The sequence below is a fragment of the Lutra lutra genome, chromosome 3 (genome assembly GCF_902655055.1).
Source record: "Lutra lutra chromosome 3, mLutLut1.2, whole genome shotgun sequence".
Lineage (NCBI taxonomy): Eukaryota > Metazoa > Chordata > Mammalia > Carnivora > Mustelidae > Lutra > Lutra lutra.
In genome coordinates this window covers 13,697,778-13,723,368 of record NC_062280.1, presented here as the reverse complement: position 1 = coordinate 13,723,368, position 25,591 = coordinate 13,697,778, and the positions used below count along the sequence as shown (strand labels likewise).

General features: G+C 38.5%; 1 protein-coding gene across 5 annotated transcripts in view; it reads left to right on the top strand.

Annotated features, from left to right (window-relative positions):
• ALS2 (alsin Rho guanine nucleotide exchange factor ALS2) overlaps nt 1-21,720 on the top strand; it is a 76,260-nt gene extending 54,540 nt beyond the window's left edge. For 3 of the 5 annotated variants that reach the window (XM_047721117.1, XM_047721119.1, XM_047721118.1), the window contains 13 exons: nt 979-1,090; nt 1,411-1,488; nt 5,758-5,891; nt 6,787-6,954; nt 11,299-11,416; nt 12,244-12,401; nt 14,297-14,419; nt 15,632-15,808; nt 16,876-16,921; nt 17,146-17,207; nt 17,761-17,910; nt 18,096-18,192; nt 20,370-21,720. In XM_047721117.1, the coding sequence (XP_047577073.1) occupies nt 979-1,090; nt 1,411-1,488; nt 5,758-5,891; nt 6,787-6,954; nt 11,299-11,416; nt 12,244-12,401; nt 14,297-14,419; nt 15,632-15,808; nt 16,876-16,921; nt 17,146-17,207; nt 17,761-17,910; nt 18,096-18,192; nt 20,370-20,408 (1,462 nt within the window). In that variant the 3' untranslated portion in view covers nt 20,409-21,720. The remainder of the gene's footprint in view (nt 1-978; nt 1,091-1,410; nt 1,489-5,757; nt 5,892-6,786; nt 6,955-11,298; nt 11,417-12,243; nt 12,402-14,296; nt 14,420-15,631; nt 15,809-16,875; nt 16,922-17,145; nt 17,208-17,760; nt 17,911-18,095; nt 18,193-20,369) is intronic. The other 2 variants (XM_047721120.1, XM_047721121.1) reach the window with 2 other exon arrangements.
• The last annotated feature ends 3,871 nt before the right edge of the window (nt 21,721-25,591 follow it).

Here is a 25,591-nt window from a genome sequence, read left to right as displayed (position 1 = left end):
GTTGTCAGGCATCATTTTATCCATTTGCTTATAAACCAGATAATTGGTTACTTCTTTACAAGATCAAGATCTTTCAAAATTAACCTTGGTGCCATTTTCCTAAAGCTCCACATGTACAAAGCTTTTAGTGTTACGGAGGTTACCAAATCTTTAAATATTATAAAAAGAAAAACCTTTAAAACAATCTGTAGATAATAGGAGTAAAAGGTCAGAGGCAACCAATGGAAATTCCCTTTTGGGGTCATAGGATGGCATCCAAACACCTTTCTGCTTAGGTCTTTCTTTAGGTCAGGGACTTGTTACCATGCTAGCAACCCAGCAATCAAGCTTAAATTCAATTAACTAAACCTTGGGGAGGAGTGTATTTCTTTTGCCTCCATATTTGATTTAGCCTGATTTACTTTTGGACTTAATATATACTTCTTTCCCCTTCATGTTATTTTTATAATGTGGGGTTTTAAAATTTAGATGTTATTACTAAACTCCATGATTATTTAACAAGCACTTCATACCTACTTTGTTTTTTTAGTGGAGATTAGTAAGATTTCCCTGAGTTTGAGTTTGTGAAGAATGAGACTTCTTATATGATAAACCTCATTTATTTTTTTAAGGTTAGTAAGTTTTGGAGTTTAAAAAGTATGCATGTATTTGAGCCTGTGTATTACATTTTGAATTATTTTGAGTTGAATTCTTGGCATTCCTTTTTTCAATTATGAAGGACATACATGGAATATATGCAAACCTATGTCAGGTAGACTATATTATTAAATTCCTGAGAGAACGTTACTCTGAGTAAGACGTCTTTGTACTACATTGTTCCATGTTTGAGGAGACACAGAGTTAAACACTTTAATCAGAAAAATGGAACAGATACTAACGAAGGGGTGATGCTTGGAATCTTCCATGTTATAATTGGTTTTTTTTTTTTATCTCATCCTTATCAGTTTTTCATTTCATTTCTTTTCTATTTCTATATAGGGGGGAAAAGTATATGGGAATGTGGCAAGACGACGTATGTCAAGGGAATGGTGTGGTAGTTACCCAGTTTGGATTATACTATGAAGGCAACTTTCACCTTAATAAAATGATGGTGAGTAGTAGAATACTTTGCTTATAGTTATTGACTTTTTAAAACTCCCATGCCCTTAACTTTTAAATAATCATTTTATTAATGTTCTACCTTCTTGGTAGTATTTTTCTTGTCTTTTAAGATTATTTAAGGCTTTGGGGGATATGGCTGTATGAACTCTTAAGTTCTTTGAGTTAGAACTCTAAGTTAGTTTTAGAGTTCTAAGTTTAGAGTTCTAAGTAACTTAGAACTCTAAGTTACTTTTAGAGTTCTTACTTTTAAGAACTCTAAGTTACTTTGCATTTTGTCCGTTGTGATTTTTGTTTTGTTTCTTCTCATAGGGAAATGGGGTTTTACTTTCCGAAGATGATACTATATATGAGGGAGAATTTTCAGATGACTGGACTCTTAGTGGAAAGGTTGGAAACTAACTTTCTTCTTCCTCTAATATAATCTTCTACTAATTTTTCTTTGACTTTAAAAAAAGTCTACCTTACCATAAAATTCACCTGTTTTAAGAATACGTTTCAGTGACTTTTAGTAAATATAGAGTTGTACAGCTATCACCACAATCCAATTTTAGATCCTTTCACATTATCCAAAAAGATTTCTGTCACCATCTCCTGTTCATTTTCAGTCACTGTCTGTTTCTACCAGCAGTCCCAGACAACCTCTAGTGGACTTTGTAACCCCGTAGATTTGTCTTTTCAGGTCTGTCCTTTAGTGGAATCAGGCAATATGTGGGCTCTTCTTTGTGTCTTCCTACACTTGGAATAATGTTTTTGAGATTTTTCCATATTGTAGCCTATATAGCAGTTCATTCCTTTTTATTGCTGAGTAGTATTCTAAAGTCACATTTTGTTTATCCCTTCACCAGCTGATGGGCATGGGATTATTTCTCTATTTCTCTATATCTCTATATTTTTCTGTATTTGTCTGTATTTCTCAGGCTATTAGGAATAATATTGCTATAAACATTTGAATACAACTTCTTGTTGGAGCATATGTTTTCGTTTCTCTTGGGAAAATATTTAGGAATGGAATTGCTGGGTCGTATGGTAAATTGATATTTAACATATCAAGAAGCTGCCAACTATTTTCCAGAATGGCTACATCATTTTAAATTCTCATCATCAATTTATGAGGAATCTAATTTCCCCACATCTTTGCCAGTATTTTTTATTTTGTTGTTGTTTATTTTTTTCTTCCTACAATTCTAGTAGGTGTGAAATGCTATTTCATGGTTTGGATTTACATTTTCCTAATGACTAATGATGTAGAGCATACTGTCATGTTCTTATTAGTGATTCCTGTATCATCTTTGGTGAAACACTTCTTCAAATATTTTGACATTCTAAGAATTTGCTTATATAGTCTTTTTATAGTCTTATTGAATTTTAAGGGTTTTTATAATCTTATTGAATTGTAAGGGCTTTTTATATATTCTGGATATAAGTCCTATATCAGCTATAGGATTCACAAATTCTTACAGTCTATGGCTTTCCTTTTATTTTCTTATTAGTGCCTTTTGAAGCACAAAACTTTTTAATGAAGGCCAGTATATCAGGAAATTTTTATGAATCAGGCTTTGGATGTCATGTCTAAAAAATCTTTGCCTAACTCAAGATTATTAAGATTTTCTTCTCGGGGCGCCTGAGTGGCTCAGCTGGGTAAGTGTTCAACTCTTGGTTTTGGCTCAGGTCATGATATCAGGGTCATGAGATCAAGCCCTGTGTTGGGCTCCGCATGCTCAGTGCGGAGTCTGCTCGAGATTCTCTCTCCCTCTCTGTCTCCTTCTATCCCTCCACTGCTTGCATGCAGGAAGAAAAAAAAAAAGATTTTCTTCTAATAGTTCTATATTTAGGTCTATAATTCATCTTGAGTTACTTTTGTGTATGGTGTGGGCTAAATATCAAAATTGTTCTTTTTGCATGTGGGTATCCAGTTGCCTCAGCAACTTTTCCCATTGAATTTTCTTGACACCTTTTTTGAAATTAAGCTCCATAAAATGTGTGGAGTGTTTTTTTTTTTTTTTTTGGACTCTTGAATTATATTCCAGTGATCTACTTATCTCTTACTGTGCCAATACAATACAGTACCTTGATTACTATAGATTTCTAGTAAATTATGAAATCAGGAAATGTAAGTCTTCCAACTTTGTTATTTTTAAAAATGTTTTTGGCTATTCTGGATCTTTAGCCTTTCCATATTAATTTTAGGACTGGTTTCTTAATATTTGCAATAAAGCCTACTAAGAGTTTGAGAGGGATTGTGTTGAATCTGTGGATCAATTTCAGGAGAATTGCTGTTTTTAATACTATGGAATCTTCCAATCCATGAACATGGGATATGTTTTATTTAGATCTTTAATTTTTTTGTCAGCAATATTTTGTAGTTTTCAGTGTGTATCTCTTGCATTGGTTTGATTAATTTTTTCCCTAAGTGTTCTATTTTTTTTTTAAGATTTTATTTGTTTATTTGACAGACAGATCACAAGTAGGCAGAGAGGCAGGCAGAGAGAGAGGAAGGGAAGCAGGCTCTCCTCTGAGCAGAGGGCCCAATGTGGGGCTCGATTCCAGAACCCTGGGAACATGACCTGAGCCGAAGGCAGAGGCTTTAACCCACTGAGCCACTCAGGCACCCCCCCTAAGTATTCTTTTTAATGCTATTGTAAAGAGAGTTGGTTTTTAATTTTATTTTTGGATTATTCATTGCTATTATATAAAAATAAAATTGATTTATATATTTTGTTCTTGTATCCTGAAACCTTGCTGAACTCATTTATCTACTAGGAGTTTGGTGTGAAGTGTGTGTGTGTTTCTTAGGAATTCTTTTATACAGGATCATGTTGACTTAAAAACAGTTTTACTTTTTCCTTTGCAATATGGAGGATTTGTTTTGTTTTGTTTGGTCTGATTACACTGGCTAGGTTCTTCAGTAAAATGTTGAAGAGAAGTGGTAAAAGTGGATATCCTTGCCTTGTTTCCTGTTTTAGAAGAAAAGCATTAAATCTTTCACCATTAAGTATGATGTTAGCTAAAGATTTTTTTGTAGATTAATCAGATTGAGATAGTTCTGTTCCTAGTTTGTTGAGAGTTTTTGTCATGAATACATCTCGGATTTTCTCAGAAAGCTTTTTCTGTGTCTGTTGAGATCGATCATGTGATGTTTGTCCTTTATTAATATGGTGTATTATATTTATTGCTTTTCTGGGATAAATCATAGTTGGTCATGATGTATAATTGTATATTTTGCTGGGTTTAATGCTAGTATTTTGTTGAAGATTTTTATATCTATATTTATGAGAGATAATGATCTATAGTTTTCTTTTCTGATGATGTCTTTGTCTGTCTTTGGTAAAACTAGCACCATAGAATGCATTGGGAAAGGTTCCCTTCTACTTTGTTTTCTAAAAGAGCTCGTGAAGTCTTGGTATTATTTCTTCTTTGAATGTTTTTGAGACCAAATGAAATCATCTGGTCTTGAGCATTATTTTGTGAGACTATTTTTAGTTTTTAATTCAATTTCCTTCTATTCATATTTTCCACATCTTCTCAAGTCAGTTCGGTAATTTGGTTCTTTCTAGAAATTTTTCTGTTGTATCAAAGTTATCAGATTTGTTGGCATAAAGTTGTTCTCTTAGTATTCCCTTGACCTTTTTAATTTCTGTAAGACTACTGTAGTACCCCCTGTTTCATTCTTGATTTTGGAATTTCATGTCTTTTTTTTTTTTTTAAATTAATCTAGTTAATGGCAATTTTGTGTATCTTTTCAAAGAAGCAAATTTCAGTTTCATTGATTTTTCTTTTTAAAAATCTCATTGATTTCTGCTCTATTGTTTATTATCTTCTTCCTTCTTGTTTTGGATTTATTTGCTCCTCTTTTTCTAATTCTGTAAGGTGGAATTTTTTTTTAGAGATTTTATTTATTTATTTATTTATTTTTAAAATTTTTTCAGCATAACAGTATTCATTATTTTTGCACCACACCCAGTGCTCCATGCAATCCGTGCCCTCTACAATACCCACCACCTGGTGCCCCCAACCTCCCACCCCCCCACCCCTTCAAAATTCTCAGATCGTTTTTCAGAGTCCATAGTCTCTCATGGTTCACCTCCCCTTCCAAAGAGATTTTATTTATTTATTAAAGAGTGAGTGAGAGGGAGAGAGAGCACAGGCTGGGGTTGTGGAGAGAGAGAGGTAGAGGCAGAGGGAGAAAGAGAAGCAGACTTCCTGCTGAGCAAGGAGCCCGATGGAGGGCTCGATCCCAGGATCCTGGGATCATGACCTGAGCTGAAGGCAGATGCTTAACCAACTGAGCCACCCAGGGACCCAAGGTGGAATTTTAGATTACTGATTTGAAGGCTTTCTTATTTTCTAAATAGACATTTATTGCTTTAAATTTGTCTTTGGGCAATTTGGGAAGTTTTGTGTTCATTTATTTCATTCAGCTCAAAATATTTTATCTGTTTTTTCAGTGATTTTTTTTTCTTTTACCCATGGATTATTTTCATACAGTCTTTTTACACATGCATGTACACATACTTTTTTTTTTTTTTTTTTTTTTTTTTTAGAGTACTGGGGACCGTAGAATTAAGGGAAAACGTTAACTATTTGGTGTTTTTTTTTTCTTTTGATTTTTAAATTGGAAATTCTTCTAAATTTGACATTTTCTTTAACTTTACCTAGGGAACACTGACTATGCCAAATGGAGATTATATTGAAGGTTATTTTAGTGGAGAATGGGGATCTGGGATAAAAATCACTGGAACCTACTTCAAGCCTAGTCTCTATGAGAGTGATAAAGACAGACCCAAAGTTTTGTGAGTAACTGGTGTTAATTGTGGATTGATCATTAAGTGTTTTTGAGTTGTCTGCTTTTATCAAAGCTGGTTAATATTTTAATTACAGAACAATTTTTTTTTTTTTTAAGGCAGAAGAATTTTTAACAAAGTGTAACTTCCTTGTATTGCCAACTGCTACCGTTATAACAGAATCTATAGTCTTGGTTAAGATTATAGCCTCAGAGCATAGATGTTTAAAATAAAAGTTCTGTGTGTGGGATTAATTTTACTGCTAATGGTGCAGATACCCAAACTGATTAAAAGAGAGCATTCTTAAATGGAATCCCTACACAGCTTGATTTTGAAAAGTAAAGGCCAAGCCTATATATAGCCTATATATACTTTGCACATGTGGGGAAGAAAACAAGATCTATATCTCTAAGTGTATTATGTTCTGCCTCCATGTTTTTGGCACGTATCTATTCTCCTTTATTGATTCCAGCATTAGCTTTGTTTTTGTATTTTGGTAGCTTCTCCTATTCTTTGTTCTGATGGTGCTTGATATATTTTTAGAACCCAGTATTGTATAATGCATTTTACAGTTCTCATTATGAGATGGACAAAGCATAGAAGTCCTTGTTTTAACAGAAATCAATTTTACAAAATCAATTATGTGGAAATGTAGACAGCAAAGGAGTCCGTCCGTTCTGATGTGCTTTGTACTTAACCATTTATCCACTTTAGTACCTAATAAACATTAAGTAGCTAAAAATCGTTCCTTTAAAATTTCCATTCAGTGTTTATAAAATCGAACCACTGCCAGTTTCGGCGGATTTGTTGCAGAAGCATCCCCAGTTGTATATGAGAAAGTTTCTGTTCTTCAGAATTTTTCACAAAAGAAGTGATTAATAAAAGCTTGATGTGACTTTATTAGCAGAAAGCTGGGAAACCTGGCAGTGTCAGCTGATGAAAAGTGGAAAGCGGTATTTGATGAATGTTGGCATCAACTGGGCTGTGAGAACCCAGGCCAAGGGGAAGTCTGGAAAGCCTGGGACAATATTGCTGTGGCCCTGACCACCAGTCGACGCCAACACAGAGACAGGTGAGTGAATGCCTGCCCGGAAGCGTGTTAGAGGAAGTTGAAAGTTAAAAAGTAGGCGAGCCTTGTCATATTTAACTTCAAAATACAATTTTAAAGTCAGTGATGTTTTTCTCTTTCTGGTAGTATAGATACAATACACCTCCCTTTATCTTCTGCTGAACTTAACTATAAAACCAGGTAGAATACACGGACAGCTGTTCTGCAAAGAAAATATCAGCCAGTGTATTGAGGAAAAACACCTGAATTCCAAGTACCATCGAACCAGTTACTAGTTGTTGTTGTTTTTGTTTTAGTTGTGAATTTTTTAACTTCAGTATCCCTCAGCCTGAATTCAGTGTAACCTGAAACCTTGGCGTAAGCACTGTCGTGTATACACATAGCTCCAGAAATAACCTTCTGCTCCTGGCTCAAGATGCAAAAAAGAGACTCTTAAAGCTCAGATGAAATGGAGGAGACACACTGTGTTCTTTCTCTCTTTTTCCTTCATTTTCTCAGGCTCCAGCCTCTAGGTACTTCTGTGGCAGGGATGGCAATGGCATTTGTAGAGTAGCCAGGAACAGGAAAAACTCTTGGGGGAGAAGAAACTTCTTCCTCTGTTAGTGGATCCCCAGGTCCAATAGTCATGGCCAAATCCCACCGTTTTTTTGGCCTCGCTCTCTGTCCTCCCACCGCTTCGCCCTCAATGTGGTACATTCACAGAAGTGGGCATTTTCCGGCCTGAGGATCTAATAGGGGCTCAGAAAATGCAGGGGAGGTAACGGAGAGCAAAGAGCTCGAGAAAGCAACTCTGTAAGGTTGTTTATGAACTCCGGGATTCACCCTACACCTGCTTTGTGTGGATTTGGTCCTAATTAGCACACCAAACACTTTGAGAACTGAACTAATAGGTAGATTTCCACCCAGGTCCCAGACTACTGCCCACTGAGTGGCATGCTCACAGACAGACCTAAGCAGGACTGCAGAGGCTTTGAGAAGTGAACTGACATGGAAACCACGGCCCACAGAAGGCTGAAACAAAAATGTCAGGTGTTTTAGAGGTTTCCAAGATCAACTACATGTCCAGTGATCCACTAGAGGGACTCACAAGACTCAGTCGTCCATGTAAGAGTTCCTACAGCAACTCGGCGAGGAGCTACAGCTGGATCGTAAGAGGAGACCCAGGCAGAGTGTGGAGGAATCCATGTGCAAGCTTCCCATGCTCTCTTCCTTCTGGGGGTGAAAAAAATGCTTGAAGAAATAATGGCTGAAAACTTCTCAAATTTGATGAAAGTGCTGATTCAAGAAGCTGATTCAAATGTGCTGATTCAAGAAGCTGAGCAAACTGCATCCTAAAAAAAGATATCCGTGAACAGACACCTCATAATCAAATTGAAAGACAAAATCGGGAGAGCAGCTAGGGAAAAAAGAGGCACTTTTCTGGAGGGGAACTGCTATCTGAAGGGTCCCACAGAGCCCACTCTCTGTCCTCAGCAGTAAAATTCAGCCACACATGTATACAGTCTTTCTGCCCAGGGAAGCCCGTTAGGGACTCAGTGCCTATGGTTTTTATTGGGGGCTGGTCACATAAACTCTCTGTGCTTAGCAACTGTCAGGATTCCACAGTCCCCGAAGGAAAGCCGATATTCACCATAAATCACATTGTTAGCCTTCTTGTGTACAGCAAAATACCCTGACCAGTTAGGGAATGTTGCATGTTGCTTTAGGGGACTTTCAGGAAGCAAATCCTTCTAAAGATAATAGTTTCAAGTCTACTATGTTTATTATGCCTATCAACATTCTTTTTTAAAATTTTATTTAAATTTAATTAACATATAGTATATTGGTAGTTTCAGAGATTCAGCAGTTGCATATAACACCCAGTGCTCATTACATCACGTGCCCTCCTTATTACCCATCACGCAGTTATCCCATCCCCCATGCACCTCCCCTTCAGCAACCCTGTTTGTTCTCTGTAGTTAAGAGTCTTTTATGGTTTGTCTCCTTTCTGATTTCATCTTATTTTATTTTTCCCTCCCTTCCCTAGCCTGTCAATATTCTTCATAGGATTAAAAACAAGACCTAAAGTGTCATAACGTGATACTCAAAGATGTCCAGAATATAAACCAAAACTACTTGGCAATCAAAGAACCACCACCTCATTTTGGGAAGGACAGTCAATACATACCATGACTTCCCAACATAAATTTTGACATAATGACAAGAACTTTTTAAAGGAGCTAATATATAAATGCCCAAATGAGCAATCACAAACACACTTGAAACATCTATTAAAACTGGAAATATCAGCAAGGAAAAAGAAGTAAAGAAGAACCAAATCACATTTTTAGAATTAAGAAATCTTATAATCAAAATCACTGGGTGAGCTCAGTAGCAGAATAGAGATGACAGCAGAAGAGTCAGTGAACTTGAGAATAGATGAATAGAAATTATCCAAACTGAACAACAGAGAGAAAATACATGGGGTGGGGGGAGAAGGAACAGAGCTTTAAGGACCTGACAGTCTAATGTTTGTGTCCTTGGAATCCCAGAAGGAGAGGAGAAAAATTATGGGGATGAAAAAAATACTTGAAGAGATAATGGTAGAAAACTTCTCAAATTTGGTGAAAGGCAAATGTGCTGATTCAAGAAGCTGAGCAAACTGCATCCACAAAGAAAGATATGCGTGAACAGACACCTCATAATCAAATTGAAAGACACAAAATCGGGAGAGCAACTGGGAAAAAAGAGGCACTACCTGGAGGGCAACTGCCATTTACGAGCCTGCATGTTTGTCATCAGCATTCTCTGGAGACCAGGAGGAGGATTGGCCCCACAGTTCTGCAGTATTGAAAGCAAGATTACAGCTATACCTCTTCTTCCTTTCTTTTCCTTATTTTCTCCCTTGTTCTCCTTTTCTTTTTTGTTTTCCCTCCATCTGCTTTTCTGCCTATTTCCTTATTCTTTAACTTGGCCGGAAACTCCCACAGCCCTGCTTGGCATTTGGACCCAAAGAACTTGATGATTCCTGCTGTATAAAAAGAAGTTTGTTTTTTTATCGTCCCTCCTATATTGGGGATAAACAGGAACAGATTATAGTGTTTCATTCATGAAGTTCATGATTTTTGCCTTATATTCTTTCTATTAGTAGAAGAAATGGAGACTCTTAGGATCATGAAAGCTGTGGACTCTGCCCTGCGTGTGAGGCTGATGGTCCGCCTTCACCGTTAGAGCCTGTCTGTCTAACTGCTGAGACTCTGGTCCTCTGGTTGACCTTGGTTAGCTGTTGTTGAGAGTTTCTGAGGATGAGAGTGAATGGACTGTTTTGTTTTGTTTTTAAGATTTTATTTATTTATTTGACAGAGACACATCGAGGGAGGTAACACCAGCAGGGGGAGTAGGGGAGGGAGAAGCAGGCTTCCCTGCTCAGCCCAATGTGGGGCTTGATCCCAGGACCCTGTGATCATGATCTGAGGCGAATGCAGATGCTTAATCACTGAGCCACCCAGACGATGCCCCTGAATGAACTTTTATATAATAAAACATGTTGCAACCACAGAGGGCTTGTTTATCTAAAATAGGATAATAACAACGATTGCATACCATTTCTAATTGGCTGTAATCTAATAATAGAATACCATTACCAAAAATGTCTCTTGATTACTGAGTATGTGTTTTACCGTGGCCTTTTCATCCAAAGCTTCCCTTTACCCATTATGTGCTTACCTTACCACCCTTATAGCATCCTCATTATCTCCTTGCTTGAGCTCATTTCCCTTCTTCCTCTGCCCTTTCATGTGTTTTTGTTTTTGTTTTTAAAGATTTTATTTATTTATTTGACAGAGATCACAAGTAGGCAGAGAGGCAGGCAGAGAGAAAGAGGGGGAAGCAGGCTCCCTGATGAGCAGAGAGCCCGATGCGAGGCTCAATCCCTGGACCCTGGGATCATGACCTGAGCCAAGGGCAGAGGCTTTAACCACTGAGCCACCCAGGCACCCCGCCCTTTCATATATTTTTGTTTTTCCTCACTACTTTCTCTCTCTTCCATTTTTCTCTTGTCCCTAACAAGTCCGTCACCAGTTTTCTGTTCAAGCTAACATTATAGTACCTCCTGACACCATCATTGATACTGAAGCAAAATCCTCATTAATTAATTGTAGTTGGTATGAAGTAACATTAAATGACACTGGAATGATGGTTAGAAAAATCTACTAGGAGGTCAGTTACCAGTCATGAGCTCATTTGGGCCAAACACTGTTGGACAGTCCATTTCCTCCTTATTTGATGACAGTGTTTCATGTGCACATTACAGTTGCCTTGTTTTTCTGACATAAAATACATAATGGGCTTTCTTTTGCTTTTTTACAGTCCAGAGACATTAAGTCGTTCGCAGACTCAGACACTGGAGAGTTTGGAATTCATTCCTCAGCATGTTGGGGCCTTCTCTGTGGAGAAATATGATGACATCAAGAAATATTTAATAAAGGTAGAGTCAAAATTACAGTGGTCTTGTGAATGAATGACACAGCTACTACAGTGTATCATTCCAGTGCGCTCAAGCTTATTGGTACTCTGATCCTATCTTTGCTTTCTGGGTATTCCCTTTGTTAATTGTCTGACTACTAAAAGCACATTTCCACATGAATATTGTCCTATCATGATGATAGAACTTTTTTAAGTTTTGTGAAGTGCTCAAGGGAGTTCTTGAGAACAAGGGTCAAAGTTTAAAATGGCTTTTTGTTAGTAACATGAGCAGACTAGAGGTTGAATAATTCATGTTGCCCTCACCCCATGGTTATGCTCTTTGTGTCCTTCTCAAGCCTCATAAGATTAGCGACACTTTAAAGCATGACGTGCATTGATATGGGGTTGCAGGAAGCAGTATCAAGAGAAATCAAGGGAGCTGGAGAGTGACAATATTGGAGCATAATCAACTGTCAAGTAGTTGTAATTATATCAATATATAATACATATTATATAAATATAATTAAGCTATAAACTTCACAAAAAAATTGGAGAGGTTACCTTTGAGCAATTTTTTTTTGTGAAGTTTATAGCTTAATTATATTTATCAGTATATCCAGAGCTATTTTCCAAGATGCCAAAAGGATTCTTTGATTAAGATTAGAAACTCCTATTTGGGTAGATTCAACACTTTCAGAAAAGTTGAAGTATTTGAATTTTCCCGATCCAAAAGCTGACTCCTGCCGTTTTGAAAGTTGTTTATCATTTATGAAATTGTTTTATTATTTGTTGGTTGATTGTTTCTGCTGTTAGTCCTTGACTGACTTCGGTGATCCTCTTCCTGTTCAGGCCTGTGACACTCCTTTGCACCCCCTGGGCAGGCTTGTGGAGACCCTGGTTGCAGTTTACAGAATGACATACGTGGGTGTGGGAGCCAATCGTAGGTTATTGCAGGAGGCTGTGAAGGAGATCAAGTCTTACCTTAAGCGAATTTTCCAGCTGGTGAGGTAAGAGATCCTTCTCGCTGAAGTCCGCAAGCTGTGGAACACTGCTTTATGCTGACGCTTAGGTGTCTTCGTCCTGAGTCTAGAGATTTACAGCTTTGTGAAGAATCATTACAGTTTCTCCTCCTTGAAGAAATTATTCATCAAGAAAATGGTTTTTGTGCTAAATTCTTAAATAGATTAAACAACAAAAAACATGTTTTTTACTTTATGCAATAAACACAGGAAAAGAAACCATCAACAAAACAAAAAAGGCAACCTACTGAGTGGGAGAAGGTATTGGCAAATGATATATCTGATAATGATTTGGTTAATATCCAAAATATATAAAGAACTTACTCAACACTAAAACAACAACAACAACAACAACAAAAACACCCACTAATAATCTGATTTAAAATGGACACAGGACCAGAATAGACAATTTCCCAAAGGAGAGATACAGACGGTCGCCAGATACCTGAAAGAATGCCTAACATCACTAATCATCAGGGAACTGTGTGTGTTCTCATAGGCTTCCATTCTAGCAGGACAGACTAAATAAATATGTAGTGTGTCATGGGATGGTAAATGTGGCAAAAGATGGGGCTGGAGGTAAGAGGCTGCTGTTTTAAATAGAAGGTCCAGGAGACCTGCCTAATGTACTATCTGAGCAGAGACTTGAAAAGAGTTGAGAAAGCAAGCAAATAGAATATCTTAGGAAAGAAAGTTTAGGTAGGAAATTTGAACTTGTGAAATTTAAGATCTTTTACTGGGGTTAAGCCAACATGTAAATACTATAATGAGGTCATTATGCAAAAATTTATGAATTTTCCAGGAAAACTTCTTTATATTATTAACTTCAAAATTGATAGCTGCATTTGGAACTGTCTTCAGTTTTGAGGGGGCAGTGTAATCCTCTAAAAGACCACTGGCTGGGAGTGTTTCAGCTCTGACATTACTTAGATGAGTATAATGAAGATAAGCTTTCTGACTTTTGTTTTAGTTTTTCCAACTATAAAATTAGGGGCAGAGACAGGGGTGAGGTATAAGTCTACAAAAATAGAAAAGATTGCAAGCTCCCTTTAGAGAGTCAAGGTTTGTGTCTAAAAGAGGACCTTGTTTATAGTAGAGCCCACCATTTGCATATAAGAGGTCAGAGATAAAATCTAGGGCAAATTGAAAACTTAGGGGAAAAAATCCTCAGTAACCTATCATCTTGATAATTTGGAAAAATATTTTTTAGCAACTTGAATTTTTATTTTAAAGATTTTATTGAGAGAGAGCGAGAGAGCAGGGCGAGTGGCAGTGGGGGAGGGAGAGGGACAAGCCAACTCTGCGCTCAGAGCCGAGCCCAAGGTGGGGCTCCGTCTCATGACCCGAAGATCATGACTGGAGCCTAAACCAAGAGTCAGCCATTTCACCCACTGAGCCACACAGACGCCGCAGCAACTTGAATTAAAAAAAAAAAAAAAAAAAAAAAAATTTAAATTTTACATTGATTAGATTTTCAGTTTTTCCTAGTGTTGAATATTTAAGTAGTTTCCAACTAATTGTGCTGTGAGAATAATGGTCTCTGCTTGAAGAGTCAATACAGATTGACCTCAGATGAAATTTGCCAGTAAGAAAAACACAGAAATAAGAATTTCTCACTCTTTAATAACCAGACAGAGAACAAAAAAAGCACATGATTTTTTTAGTGGTATTATTATTCATTAGCTACACTCTTAATTTTATCCTGTAATTACAGAGAATCCGTTAAGAATCTTAGGGAACTAAAAAATTTAGTTGATTTAAAGTTTGATAGCATAGATCCTTTAAATAGATGAAATAATAGAAATGCATAAAAATGCATTTTACTCCTTTTAACCATTCTCGAGGTACAACATTTTATAATCGTATTTTCTGTTATTCCTTAGATTCTTGTTTCCTGAGCTTCCCGAAGAGGGCAGCACAATTCCTCTCTCTGTCCCTCTGCCAACGGAAAGGAAATCCTTTTGCACTGGCAAGTCAGACTCCAGATCCGAGTCGCCAGAGCCAGGGTAAATGGAGTTGGGTAGAGATAGTGAAGAGGGTGGGTGGTCCTAGCCAAAGAATCCCAAGGAGGGGCGCCTGGATGTCTCATTCTAAAGCATCTGCCTTTGGCTCAGGTCATGCTCCCAGGGTCCTAGGATCAAGCCCCAGATTGGGCTCCCTGCTCAGCAGGAAGCCTGCTTCTCCTCCTGCTCCCCGCCCCCAGCTTATGTTCCCTCTCTTCCTGTCTCTCTGTCTGTCAAATAAATAAATAAAATATTTTAAAACCAACTATACAAACAAAGAATCCCATGGAAAAGTTTTCTCTTGATCTCAGTTTCCTTATTTTTAAAATAATGTGTTTGGGCTAGATCCCTTTTAGGCTGTATTATATTGTATTAGCCAAACCCCACGGAAGCACAGTCCCAGATGACTGGGTGCAAAGACTGCTGAGCAAAGTGACGTCACGCTGATCTAGAATAACCACAGGGAATCATTTTCAAAATGGAGCCAACTAGATTTTCAGTTAGATTTTGAGTTAATGAAAAGTATTCACAGTTGGTCCAAGATAAAATTCTGGGCCCATATAGGTAAGGTTTTTTAATTTAAATTTTTAAATTTTTTTAATTTTTTTATAAACATATAATGTATTTTTATCCCCAGGGGCACAGGTCTGTGAATCGCCAGGTTTACACACTTCACAGCACTCACCATAGCACATACCCTCTCCAATGTCCATATCTTTCTTTTTTTTTTTAAAGAGAGAAAGTAGGACTTGGGGGAGAGAGAATCTTAAGCTGACTCGCTGCTGAGCACAGAGCCCGACTCGAGGCTGAATTTCACCACCCTGACATCCTGACCTGAGCCAAAATTGAGTCGACCCTTAACTGACTAAGGCGCCCAGGTACCCCTCTTACAACTGTGTCTTTACTCGAATGTCCCATCTTTACTTTCAGCTCTAGAAACTGAAGCTCTTTGATTCTGTATTCCATTTTTTTTTTTTTAAGATTTTATTTATTTGTCAGAGAGAGAGAGGGAGAGCGAGCGAGCACAGGCAGACAGAATGGCAGGCAGAGGCAGAGGGAGAAGCAGGCTCCCCGCCGAGCAAGGAGCCGGATGTGGGACTCGATCCCAGGATGCTGGGATCATGACCTGAGCCGAAGGCAGCTGCTTAACCAGCTGAGCCACCCAGGCGTCCCTATATTCCATTTTAATATGAATGCTTCTCCAATGTTTTGTAGTTATGTGGTAACAAGTTCTGGGCTATTGCTTCCTGTACTGCTGCCTCGGCTCTACCCACCACTGTTCATGCTCTATGCCCTGGATAACGATCGCGAGGAGGACATTTACTGGGAATGTGTTCTGCGGCTGAATAAGCAGCCAGATATTGCTCTTCTGGGCTTCCTTGGGGTACAGAGGTAAGTACAGTAGTTAGGACTAGAATCAAGTGGTTTTAATTTAAAATGCAAACAGCATTATCAAGAATTTGGTACTTTACTACCCAATGGAGTATACTCTTTGCAGTTTCTTCCCTTAGTTGCGTATCTATTATTCAGCAAAATAGTGATATTTAATCTTTACTTTTGAGAATTTTTAGAGTGGAGTGTAAAACTTTGTTATTCTTCTGAATGTGTGTTGTATTTGTGTGTGTGCGTGTATATAAAATACGTGTGTGTATATAAATTTTACCTATCCTATTTTCAGTCCTTAAAACAGAATACATACGTTTACAGTTTCAGAAAAAATTCATTATATTTTGTCTTTGACATTCTTCCTTTCCTTCTCTTTCTTTCCTCCCCATCTCCAGTTTCTAATTTAAAAGTTTTAGAAGTGCTCTTTGTTGTGGAGCATTGTTTCTTGTTATTCCAAGGGAACACATTATGCTATTTTCTTAGTGCTGTGATGAGGCTGGTCACCCCACACCCAGTAACTATGCATATGTGCAATCAAAAATGACCAAGCCTTAATCAGAAAGTGAATTTTTGGGGCGCCTGGGTGGCTCAGTGGGTAGGGCCGCTGCCTTCGGCTCAGGTCGTGATCTCAGGGTCCTGGGATCGAGTCCCGCATCGGGCTCTCTGCTCAGCAGGAGGCCTGCTTCCTTCTCTCTCTCTCTCTGCCTGCCTCTCCGTCTACTTGTGATCTCTGTCAAATAAATAAATAAAATCTTTAAAAAAAAAAAAAAAGAAGGTGAATTTTTTTCAGTAGGATAATTTGACAGTAAAAATACAATAAAACTGAGTGAAGGAAGGACTGGCTAACTTGGTAGTATCCATAATGTATGGGGGAATTGTAGTACATTGACAGATCCCTTAGGAACATGATAGGAACTCTTAAATTATTTCTGGAATGTTTATTAAAACTATATCTGTGGAACAGTTATTTTAAATGGGGACAGGGAAGGCAGTATAGCCATCAGCTTTTTTTAATGGGTATTAAACTATCATAAGTAACAACTTACACTAACAGTGTCTGGATTCCGTTGTAGGAAATTCTGGCCTGCAACCTTGTCAATCCTTGGAGAAAGTAAAAAGGTATAGTAAGTTATAGTAAATTTTAATTTCCTCAGTAAATATGTTTTTCTTTGATGTGGGATATTGAAAATAATAAAACATTTCCATTTTACTTTGATAGAATGGTAGCTAAGCATGAATTATTCACTGAAGAACCACACCTTGCTACCAGTGTCATTTAATTTTTGTTGTTACTGTGGAAGACAGCTTTCCTCTCTGACCTTCATAAATTCTCTTTTTTGCAGGTTTTGCCAACTACAAAAGATGCTTGTTTTGCCTCAGCTGTAGAATGTCTACAGCAGATCAGGTAATTGCTGATTTGTTGAAAAATCACACAAACCAAAGGAATAGTCTATTAAGATACTAATGAGATCTTATCTTTACCTAAGTTCTAAATGCCCCCTTCACTCCTAGAAGGTGTCACACTCAGCCTGGAGATCAGAAAAGGCTCTCTTGAGACATTTGGCTTACCTTTTACTCTACAAGGTCATTGTGTTTTCAAAAGAGGTAGAGCGCCTACCCCAAAATGTATCTACGTAATCACATCTTTAGTCAAATGGAAATGAACCAAACTTTATTACTCAGAGAAGTGTTAGGAGAATAATGTCCTGCATGGTTAAAGGGGGTGATCTTACAATTCGGTGAATTCTTCATGTGAACCATAGAGAGTTGGAGGCGCCCTTTCTCAGAGAACCGAGGGATTACTGTGGTCATCCCTTCCAGCAACTCACTATGCCTCATGTGTGCAACTTAACACACCTAAGCCCCAGGAGGGCTTATTGTCAAGCAATTAATATTTAATATTAAACAGTTCTATTAAGAAAAATTACAGGATTTTTTTTTTTTTTTAATAACAACAGCACAACATTTACCCCATCAGACAAACTTAAGGTCATCCAGCAAACTTTTGAAGAGATCTCTCAGAGTGTGCTGGCATCACTTCAGGAAGACTTCTTGTGGTCCATGGATGACTTGTTTCCTGTTTTCTTATATGTGGTGCTACGGGCCAGGTGACCAACCTTTTCTGACTTGATTATTAGGGACTCGTTATTTTAATAAGTGTTTTTCTGAATTGATGAGCCATTTCTCTTACCCATTCCACTGTGGTGAGCTGTTCATTTTCCCTTATGTATATTCAGAAGGAGGACGTACATATTAACAGAAATAATTCAGTGTCTTTTTCTCACTGGGGCAGGATTAGGAATTTAGGCTCCGAAGTACACCTCATTGAGGATCTAATGGACCCATATCTTCAGCATGGGGAACAGGGAATAATGTTCACCACCCTGAAGGTAAGTATAGGTAGTATTTAATTTTTTTTTATCTTAAAGTCTGTCCTTAATTTACCATATTATAAATCTGTGATTACTATCATCTTTATACAGAGGTTTAATGCAAACATTAAATGCCTTTAGAGCACATATTGTTAATTATTTTAATATATAATAAAAGTAGAATCAGTTAGTTATTCTTCAGAATACTAAAGCAAATTAGCCAATCCTCCCTATAAACTGATAAAGCAAATCGTTAGAAATGCTTATAACGAGAGACCATCTATGTAAATGTTAACTCTAGAAAAGAAGCAGAAAGGATTCGTAGCATCCAAAAAAGTCTCCAACACTAGAGCTATTTAACAGAAATGAGGTAACACAGAGAAGGCAGTACGTATATAATGAATGTGAATTGCATCTTTTTTCTCCATGAATTTACTGTAACCAGTGTGTTACAGATGAGGTTCTGTAATCTGAGTACTCTCTAGGGATTGTTGCAAGTCATTGTATTTCCTCGCCTTGACTTTTCTTAGAATTTTAGAATACTTCTGCAGTATATTGGAAGAACAACAAATAGAAAATGGCATAAACACTCCTGAAAGAAAGGGAGAATAAACTGCCTCTGCCAATTAGTAAAATAGAAAATTACAATAATTAAGATAGTATGTTACTGTCACAAGAATGGACATTACCCCTAACAGAAGGGCTAGCCCTCACAAGGGCAGTGTTACAATAAGAATTTCACATGTGAAATTGGAAACATCAAACACAAAAATGGAAAAGAGGAATTATTTAATAAATGGTTAATGTATTGGGATAGCTTATTAAATGTTTTGGAGGGAGGGTGGAATCAGGGTAATATCACCTCCATTGTTAGTTGCAGATGCTTTGGAGAATTTAAGTGTAGAGAAAAGAAGAGAGGAGAGACAGGCAAATTAAGATGAGAAAAAAATCCTAGAATTTAATGTCAGGTTTAGGGCTTGGGTTGTTTGTTTGAACTTTTCTGCTGAAATATCACTAACATTTTCCATTAAATAGACTGAAAAAGGTAGAGAAACTGGGGGAAATATTGCCCACCTAGAACTTAAATTTTTAGTTTTTATGTTATAAGAAGAGTTTCTCTCAACATATCTGCAAGGGAGAAACAACTGATACGTTTATATGTAGGAAAATGTTCAACCTTACTGAAAATTACAGTACTGCAGATTTAAGCAAGATGGCATTTTGTGCCTACTAAAATAGCAAGGATCTTTTAAAATTATAGCCAGTTATAGCCAGTGCTGGTATAGGGGTATAGTGAATTCAGGAATGTGCCCATATTGCTGGGTATATTGGGTTAAATAGCAGTCACCCTTTTAGAAAACTGTTGTTAATATCGATATCATCAATATCAAAAATGTTCTTGGGGCTTGAGTAATCCGGCTCTTGGAGATTTATCCCAAGAAATTGAGGAATTGAAAACATACATGGTTTGGCTGAGGTGTTCTTTGTAGCGTGAGTAACTTCCAAACTTGGATACTTTCAGGATCACCTGGGAATGCTTCTCAAAAATTCATTCCTGGGACATTTGGGGAGCTCAGTTGGTTGGGTGACTGCCCTCGGCTCAGGTCATGATCCTAGAGTTCCAGGATCGAGTCCTGCATCAGGCACCTGCTCAGTGGGGAATCTGCTTCTCCCTCTGACCTTCCCCCATGTCATTCATTCTCTTTCTCTCTCTCTTTCCCTCTGTCAAATAAATAAAATCTTAAAAAACCAAATTCATTCCTGGAAATTCTGACTCACTGATGCTTACTCTTGATTTGTAGTTTCCTAAACATACTAGATGATTCCAGTTACACTTGTTTGTATACTTTATAATGCTCAGCGTATTCTAAATGTCCACTCAGTAGTGGACAAATACCTTAGCAATTAAGGTATTTCTACTTAGTGAAGAATATTAAACAGCTTCTAAAAAGCTTGTTTATTTTAGAAGTAGAAGAAAGTGTGCAAAATCCTCTCTCTACAAATTTACAAGTAGGCCGAAGAGACAGTGGATAGGGGAACTGGGAGTAAGCAGGGAAAAATAAAGCACCTAACTGATTTTGTTGGAGCTTTCGGTATTAATCAGACATTTCCTTTCTTTTGTCTCCTGTGCATTGCTGTGTTTATGTGGTTTCTTTACAAGTAAATTTTAAATGGTTTTGAACTTTTTTTTCCAGGCATGTTACTACCAGATCCAGCGTGAGAAGCTTAACTAGGCTGCACGGCAGCTTGCCAACTGGATTATCTGTAGGAAGTTTTAGCACCATCTGGCGTCTTCCCGAAGTGGCGAAAACGAATGGTGTTGAAATTAGGACGTTGTGTTATTTTGGTGGTTATTTCTGAGCCTTACTAATGATGATAGCCCTGCGCCCAGAAAAAAAAAAAAAAGACTGTATGACTCAAAGAGAGGGTTGGAACGCAGATCAAATTCAATTAAACCAGTCCCTGGCCTATGTTAAATCCCCCAGATATCACACATTTACTGTTCGGAAAACGAGGACATCCCTTCCTACAGTAAAGAGAATGCCAGCTACCTGAAGTTGTAAGAAGAGTTCCCAGTATAGCTTCTTACATTAAAGAAGTTAATAAATTGTTTTGAGTTCCGGGTTTGCCTGCGGTTACCCCAGACCCTTTGCAAGGAGCCGATTGTACTTGAAACTGTAGTCGCCACACTATGCCTTCCTGAGTCCCTTGCAGTCACGTGTGCATCGTGCTTCTTGGCTGAGGGAGGGGAAAGAGGACCTTCTCGAACTGCAGTTTTAACTTTTTCTAAGCTTTTCCACCAGGGTATTCATGATGGGAGAGGTTCTATGCCGCGACGACCGTAGCCCGACCCCCACCATGGAACATCTAAACAGGAGTCTTCTGCCTCCCTACTAGAAAGAACGTAGGAGTTTTGTTCTTGGATTCCTTTCAGTGCCGCAGAGTGAACACACTGGAATTCACACACTGACCCCGAGCTGCTGGGGCCCCTCCCTCGTCCGGGTGCAAGTGCTGTATCTCGGGGCCCGTGAATGAGAGCCCCAGGAGCTTGTGCATGTGGGCTGTGTTTTGGAGCAGGACGAAATTCCGGGAAATTCCGAAGCAGGGGACTGCATCCATCCCTGGCCTGGCGTTCTGCTTCTTCCCTGTACCTCGCACTGAACTCACAGAGGGGAAGAAGAAGGAAACAAGCTTTGGCTTTTCCCAGCTCAAAAGTATTGTAACACCTCAACATTTTAGTGTTTTGCCTTTCACCTTTTTTTTTTTATGTCCTATTGTGAATGGTTGGTTTACACTGTACAAGTAACACTAGGAGCTGTTTTGAATAACACAGGTGCTCTTCCTCATCTCACCTCCTGCACACCGTGGGGAGCATATGGAGTGTCCTCCAGATTTACGTTAACATCAGCAGGTGTTAATCAATTTTAAAAAAGGATCATGATTTCTGCTCTACTTTATAATCAAGACATGTTTATTAAAAATACTGTTTCGGAATGTTGGCTGTAATGTAACAGCGATTTTCATAATAAAAGACATTCATCTCAATGAGGTTGTTTTATGACTATGTAAGAAACGACTCCGGGGCAGCTTAGAAATTTAAAAGAAATCCAGACTTAGTATTTTTGTTTTGTTTTGTTTTGTTTTTACTTATTTATTTTTTGCCTGAAGTGTAATCAGTGCCTCTTCATATTGGCCTCAGAGGTCCCTCTGGCATTTTAGAGATCTCTGTCTTTAAAATAAACATAAATTAATAATTAGAGCCCCTTTTCTGACAAATTGACTTTCTGATCCTAATACCCCAAGGACAGGGGTCTTAAATCTATTATTTCTTTGAATAAAAGGCATATTTTCATAATCACTGTTTTTTTGTTTTGTTTTTTTCTCCTGAACAGATTCAGGGAAGGGAAGAGTGAAGGTTTAAAATTATCATTGGACTTACTACATTACATTAGTTAGCTATTTCCCAGCTATGTCTTCTCAAGAAGGCTTTCCATGTCACCACTGCTCTCTACCAGAAGGTGGCTCCCCATTATAGGAAAGGAACCAACACTCGATTAGTTTATGTTAAACACCTTGCATTTCCATTAGAGATTCTTTTGATTTTAGGATAAACACAGATTCCACATTTTGATTTTAAAGGCAAATTTACCGAATGTCTTGGATACCTTGAGAGAGAGAGACAAGGACAGTTCTAGAAATGAACGAAGAAAGACTTGAGACCCACGAAGAAATTCTCAAATGATGGTAGACTGTCTCAGTCCTAAGAAAATCATATTTTAACTCATCCTTTTTTTGGAGGTTTGAATGGAACTTTCCAGTTACTTTAGGTCTTGATACTGTTATTTATACCTTTAGATAGCATAGCAAAACCATAAATTTTCAAGTTCTAAATCTAAATCTCCAGGCCACTGTCTTTTTTTTTTTTTTTTTAAAGATTTTATTTATTTATTTGACAGAGAGAAATCACAAGTAAGCAGAGAGGCAGGCAGAGAGAGAGGAGGAAGCAGGCTCCCTGCTGAGCAGAAAGCCCGATGTGGGGCTCGAACCCAGGACCTGGGATCATGACCTGAGCCGAAGGCAGCGGCTTAACCCACTGAGCCACCCAGGCGCCCCAGGCCACTGTCTTTAAACAGAAATTCCTAGCTCTCATGCAACGGGTTACAGATCTTTCATATGTGTGATGAATGCTGAGAGTAGCCCTGAGGGGTGGGTATTAACCCCACTGATGTTGTAGACACGGATGGTGGCTGGGATTTGCTCACTGTTTGAGCTGAGACTCTTAACAGAGAATTTCTCTAACTCTAATTCCAGCGCTCTTTCCCACCACTGTTGCCAGAGATGCCACTTCGCAGCTGGGTTATGTGTTAGAGCATAGAGTAGGGGCACCTGGGCAGCTCAGTCGTTCGGGCAGACTCTTGATTTCTGCTCAGCGCATGCTCTCAGGGTTGTGAGATCCAGCCCTACATCTCAGCAGGGAGTCTCCTGAGACACCCTGTCTCTTGCCCTCTGCTCCTACCCCTGCTCACACACACTCATGAATGCACTCTCTCTCAAATCCTTTTTTTTTTTTTAAAGATTGTAAGGTAAAAAATGAGTTGAAAATGAAAACTTTTTTTTTAAAGATTTTATTTATTTGACAGAGACACAGCAAGAGAAGGAACACAAGCAGGGCAAGTGGGAGAGGGAGAAGCAGGCTTCCCGAGAAGCAGGGAGCCTGATGCGGGGCTCGATCCCAGGACCCTGGGATCATAACCTGAGTAGAAGTCAGACACTTAATGATTGAGCCACCCAGGCACCCGGAAATGAGAACTTTTAATAATATTAGGTGTTTATGGTGAGATATGGTGTGCTCAAAATAGTCACCAATCTATCATAGTCCCAGCGTCCATTTTCATCAACAGTGGAAAGCAAAGAAAACCCATCTGTTTAATTTCAAGTAAATGGACAGATAAACCTCTGACTGGCCATTTTGTCTTTATTCTGCTCTGCCCTGCTGTGAGCAGAACCCATTAGTTTTATTCTAGGTTATCTACTTCCCAGTGTGCTTCCCACCGACTTGCACTTCTGTGTGTCGCTGCAATATAAAATTTTTAAATAAGTAACTCTAATCTGAGAGAATCGGTATTAAGTTGACAGTCACTTGGTAGGGAACCTTCCAGAAGGAACTGTTTTTTACAGGCCTCATTATTATTGGCCCAAGGGTCTTCCATCATATTCTCATAACATGAGACAATAAGGTTAAGAGGTCTGCTTACTCTCTGGTATCTCCCGCTTTTTCCTTCTTTAAAAATGCTATCATCTGTTGGGTGTATGTTATTGTGGAGTGGTCAACAAAAATAATGTTTGTAGTGGTTAACCATGTGGTGACATTTTGAGAGAAAATACCACAGCGACGACTGAAAATGATATAAGGACTTCTCAGTGTGAGGAATACTTAAGATTTGTGGCAGGGGAAGCTTATGAGTATCTTAGTGGTTAGGCTGGGTTAGGCTTCTGTGGATTAAATCAAAGAGGATGTGCAGAGATTTTATCTAGAACAGTGAGGTGACTTTGGCAGCTAATAGCCCACTAGTATTTTCTACCAAAGCTTTTCTCTGGATCGGAGTAACATTGTGTGTTTGCGGTCTTGCAGGTAAGAGACTCTACCAAAAGATCCTCAGTTACCAGAAGAGATCTATAAATGTCTGTGCTTCTGTGGATTTTTAATAGCTACAGATAAAATTCTGGGTAATTTAATTTGAATGGTTTAGTTTCATTGTAACCCAAATCATATGGAGAATTCTGTGCTTTTCAAAGAGCAGGTTTTGCTTTGGGAAACTGTTTCTTAAGGATGGAATAATGCATTGTCGTGCAGACTGAGTAAAACTGAGCGTTTACCCAGAGGAAGCTGGGCCATTTTTGTATGGGCATTAAGTTTTCAAGTGCTTTTCCAGGCTTTGTCTAGTAGGAAGCATTGTTTTGAAAAATGAACTCAATAGGGGTAAGGGGAATGGCATTTAATAGTAATCGCTGCATTTTAATAAGTTCATGGAAATACTGATTTTTAAAGTAATATTGAGGACAAATTCCTCATGAGTCCATAACACTAATGCAGCTTCTCAGTGAATAAGAACTGGTGACCCTTCCTCTCTTACTTAATTAGTCCAGTAGTTTTATGTCTACCTGCAGCCTCTATCGTGATTTCTCCTCATGACAGCAGAAATAGGTAAGTTCTAACTGACAACCTTGGTCCAGAAGTCAAGAAAAGGCAAGGAAGAGCGATTAGAGGCCTTTGCCAGGCATTTGTCAGGGCTAGTCCCAGAAACAAGAGGAAAACTTTTGATTTTGCTACTTGTTAACTGTACTGAATACCTCTTTGAATGTCCATTTCCATGTCTGAAAAATGAAAGTTTTTCGAAGTTTGATAGGGAAGGAGGTTGAAGTCAATATAACCAGGCTGAGGTAGAGAGGAAGGGCACAGGCCTCTGGTATCCCCAGCTCCCACCTGAGGTCTGACGTCCGAGCTGCTCTTGACCTCCATGGGGAAGTATCAGCTTCTGACTTTCATATTTCGGCCTCCCGTTTTTCCACCCCTTCTCAATGACTGGAAATACAGCTCAGACCCTGCTACACATGCTGAGGCTTCAGCAGTGAACTGGAGAGCATGGGGTCCGCCTTCCAGAACTTCTGCAGACATGACCCACACAGAAGCCAGGCCCCGAACGGGTTAATGCAGACGAGAATTGTGAAGCAGATTGTGAACCGAAGCATCGCAGTAGTTTTCAGAGATATCCGGAGAGCGGGAAAACCATTTTCCTAGTTTCCTTCTAAACTTCTTGTCTTGCCTTGGGCTAATACCAGGGGCTCAGTGGCTTAAACAACAGAGGTTTTCTTTTCCCCCCACAGTTCCGGAGGCTGGTACAATTAGGGTACGAGC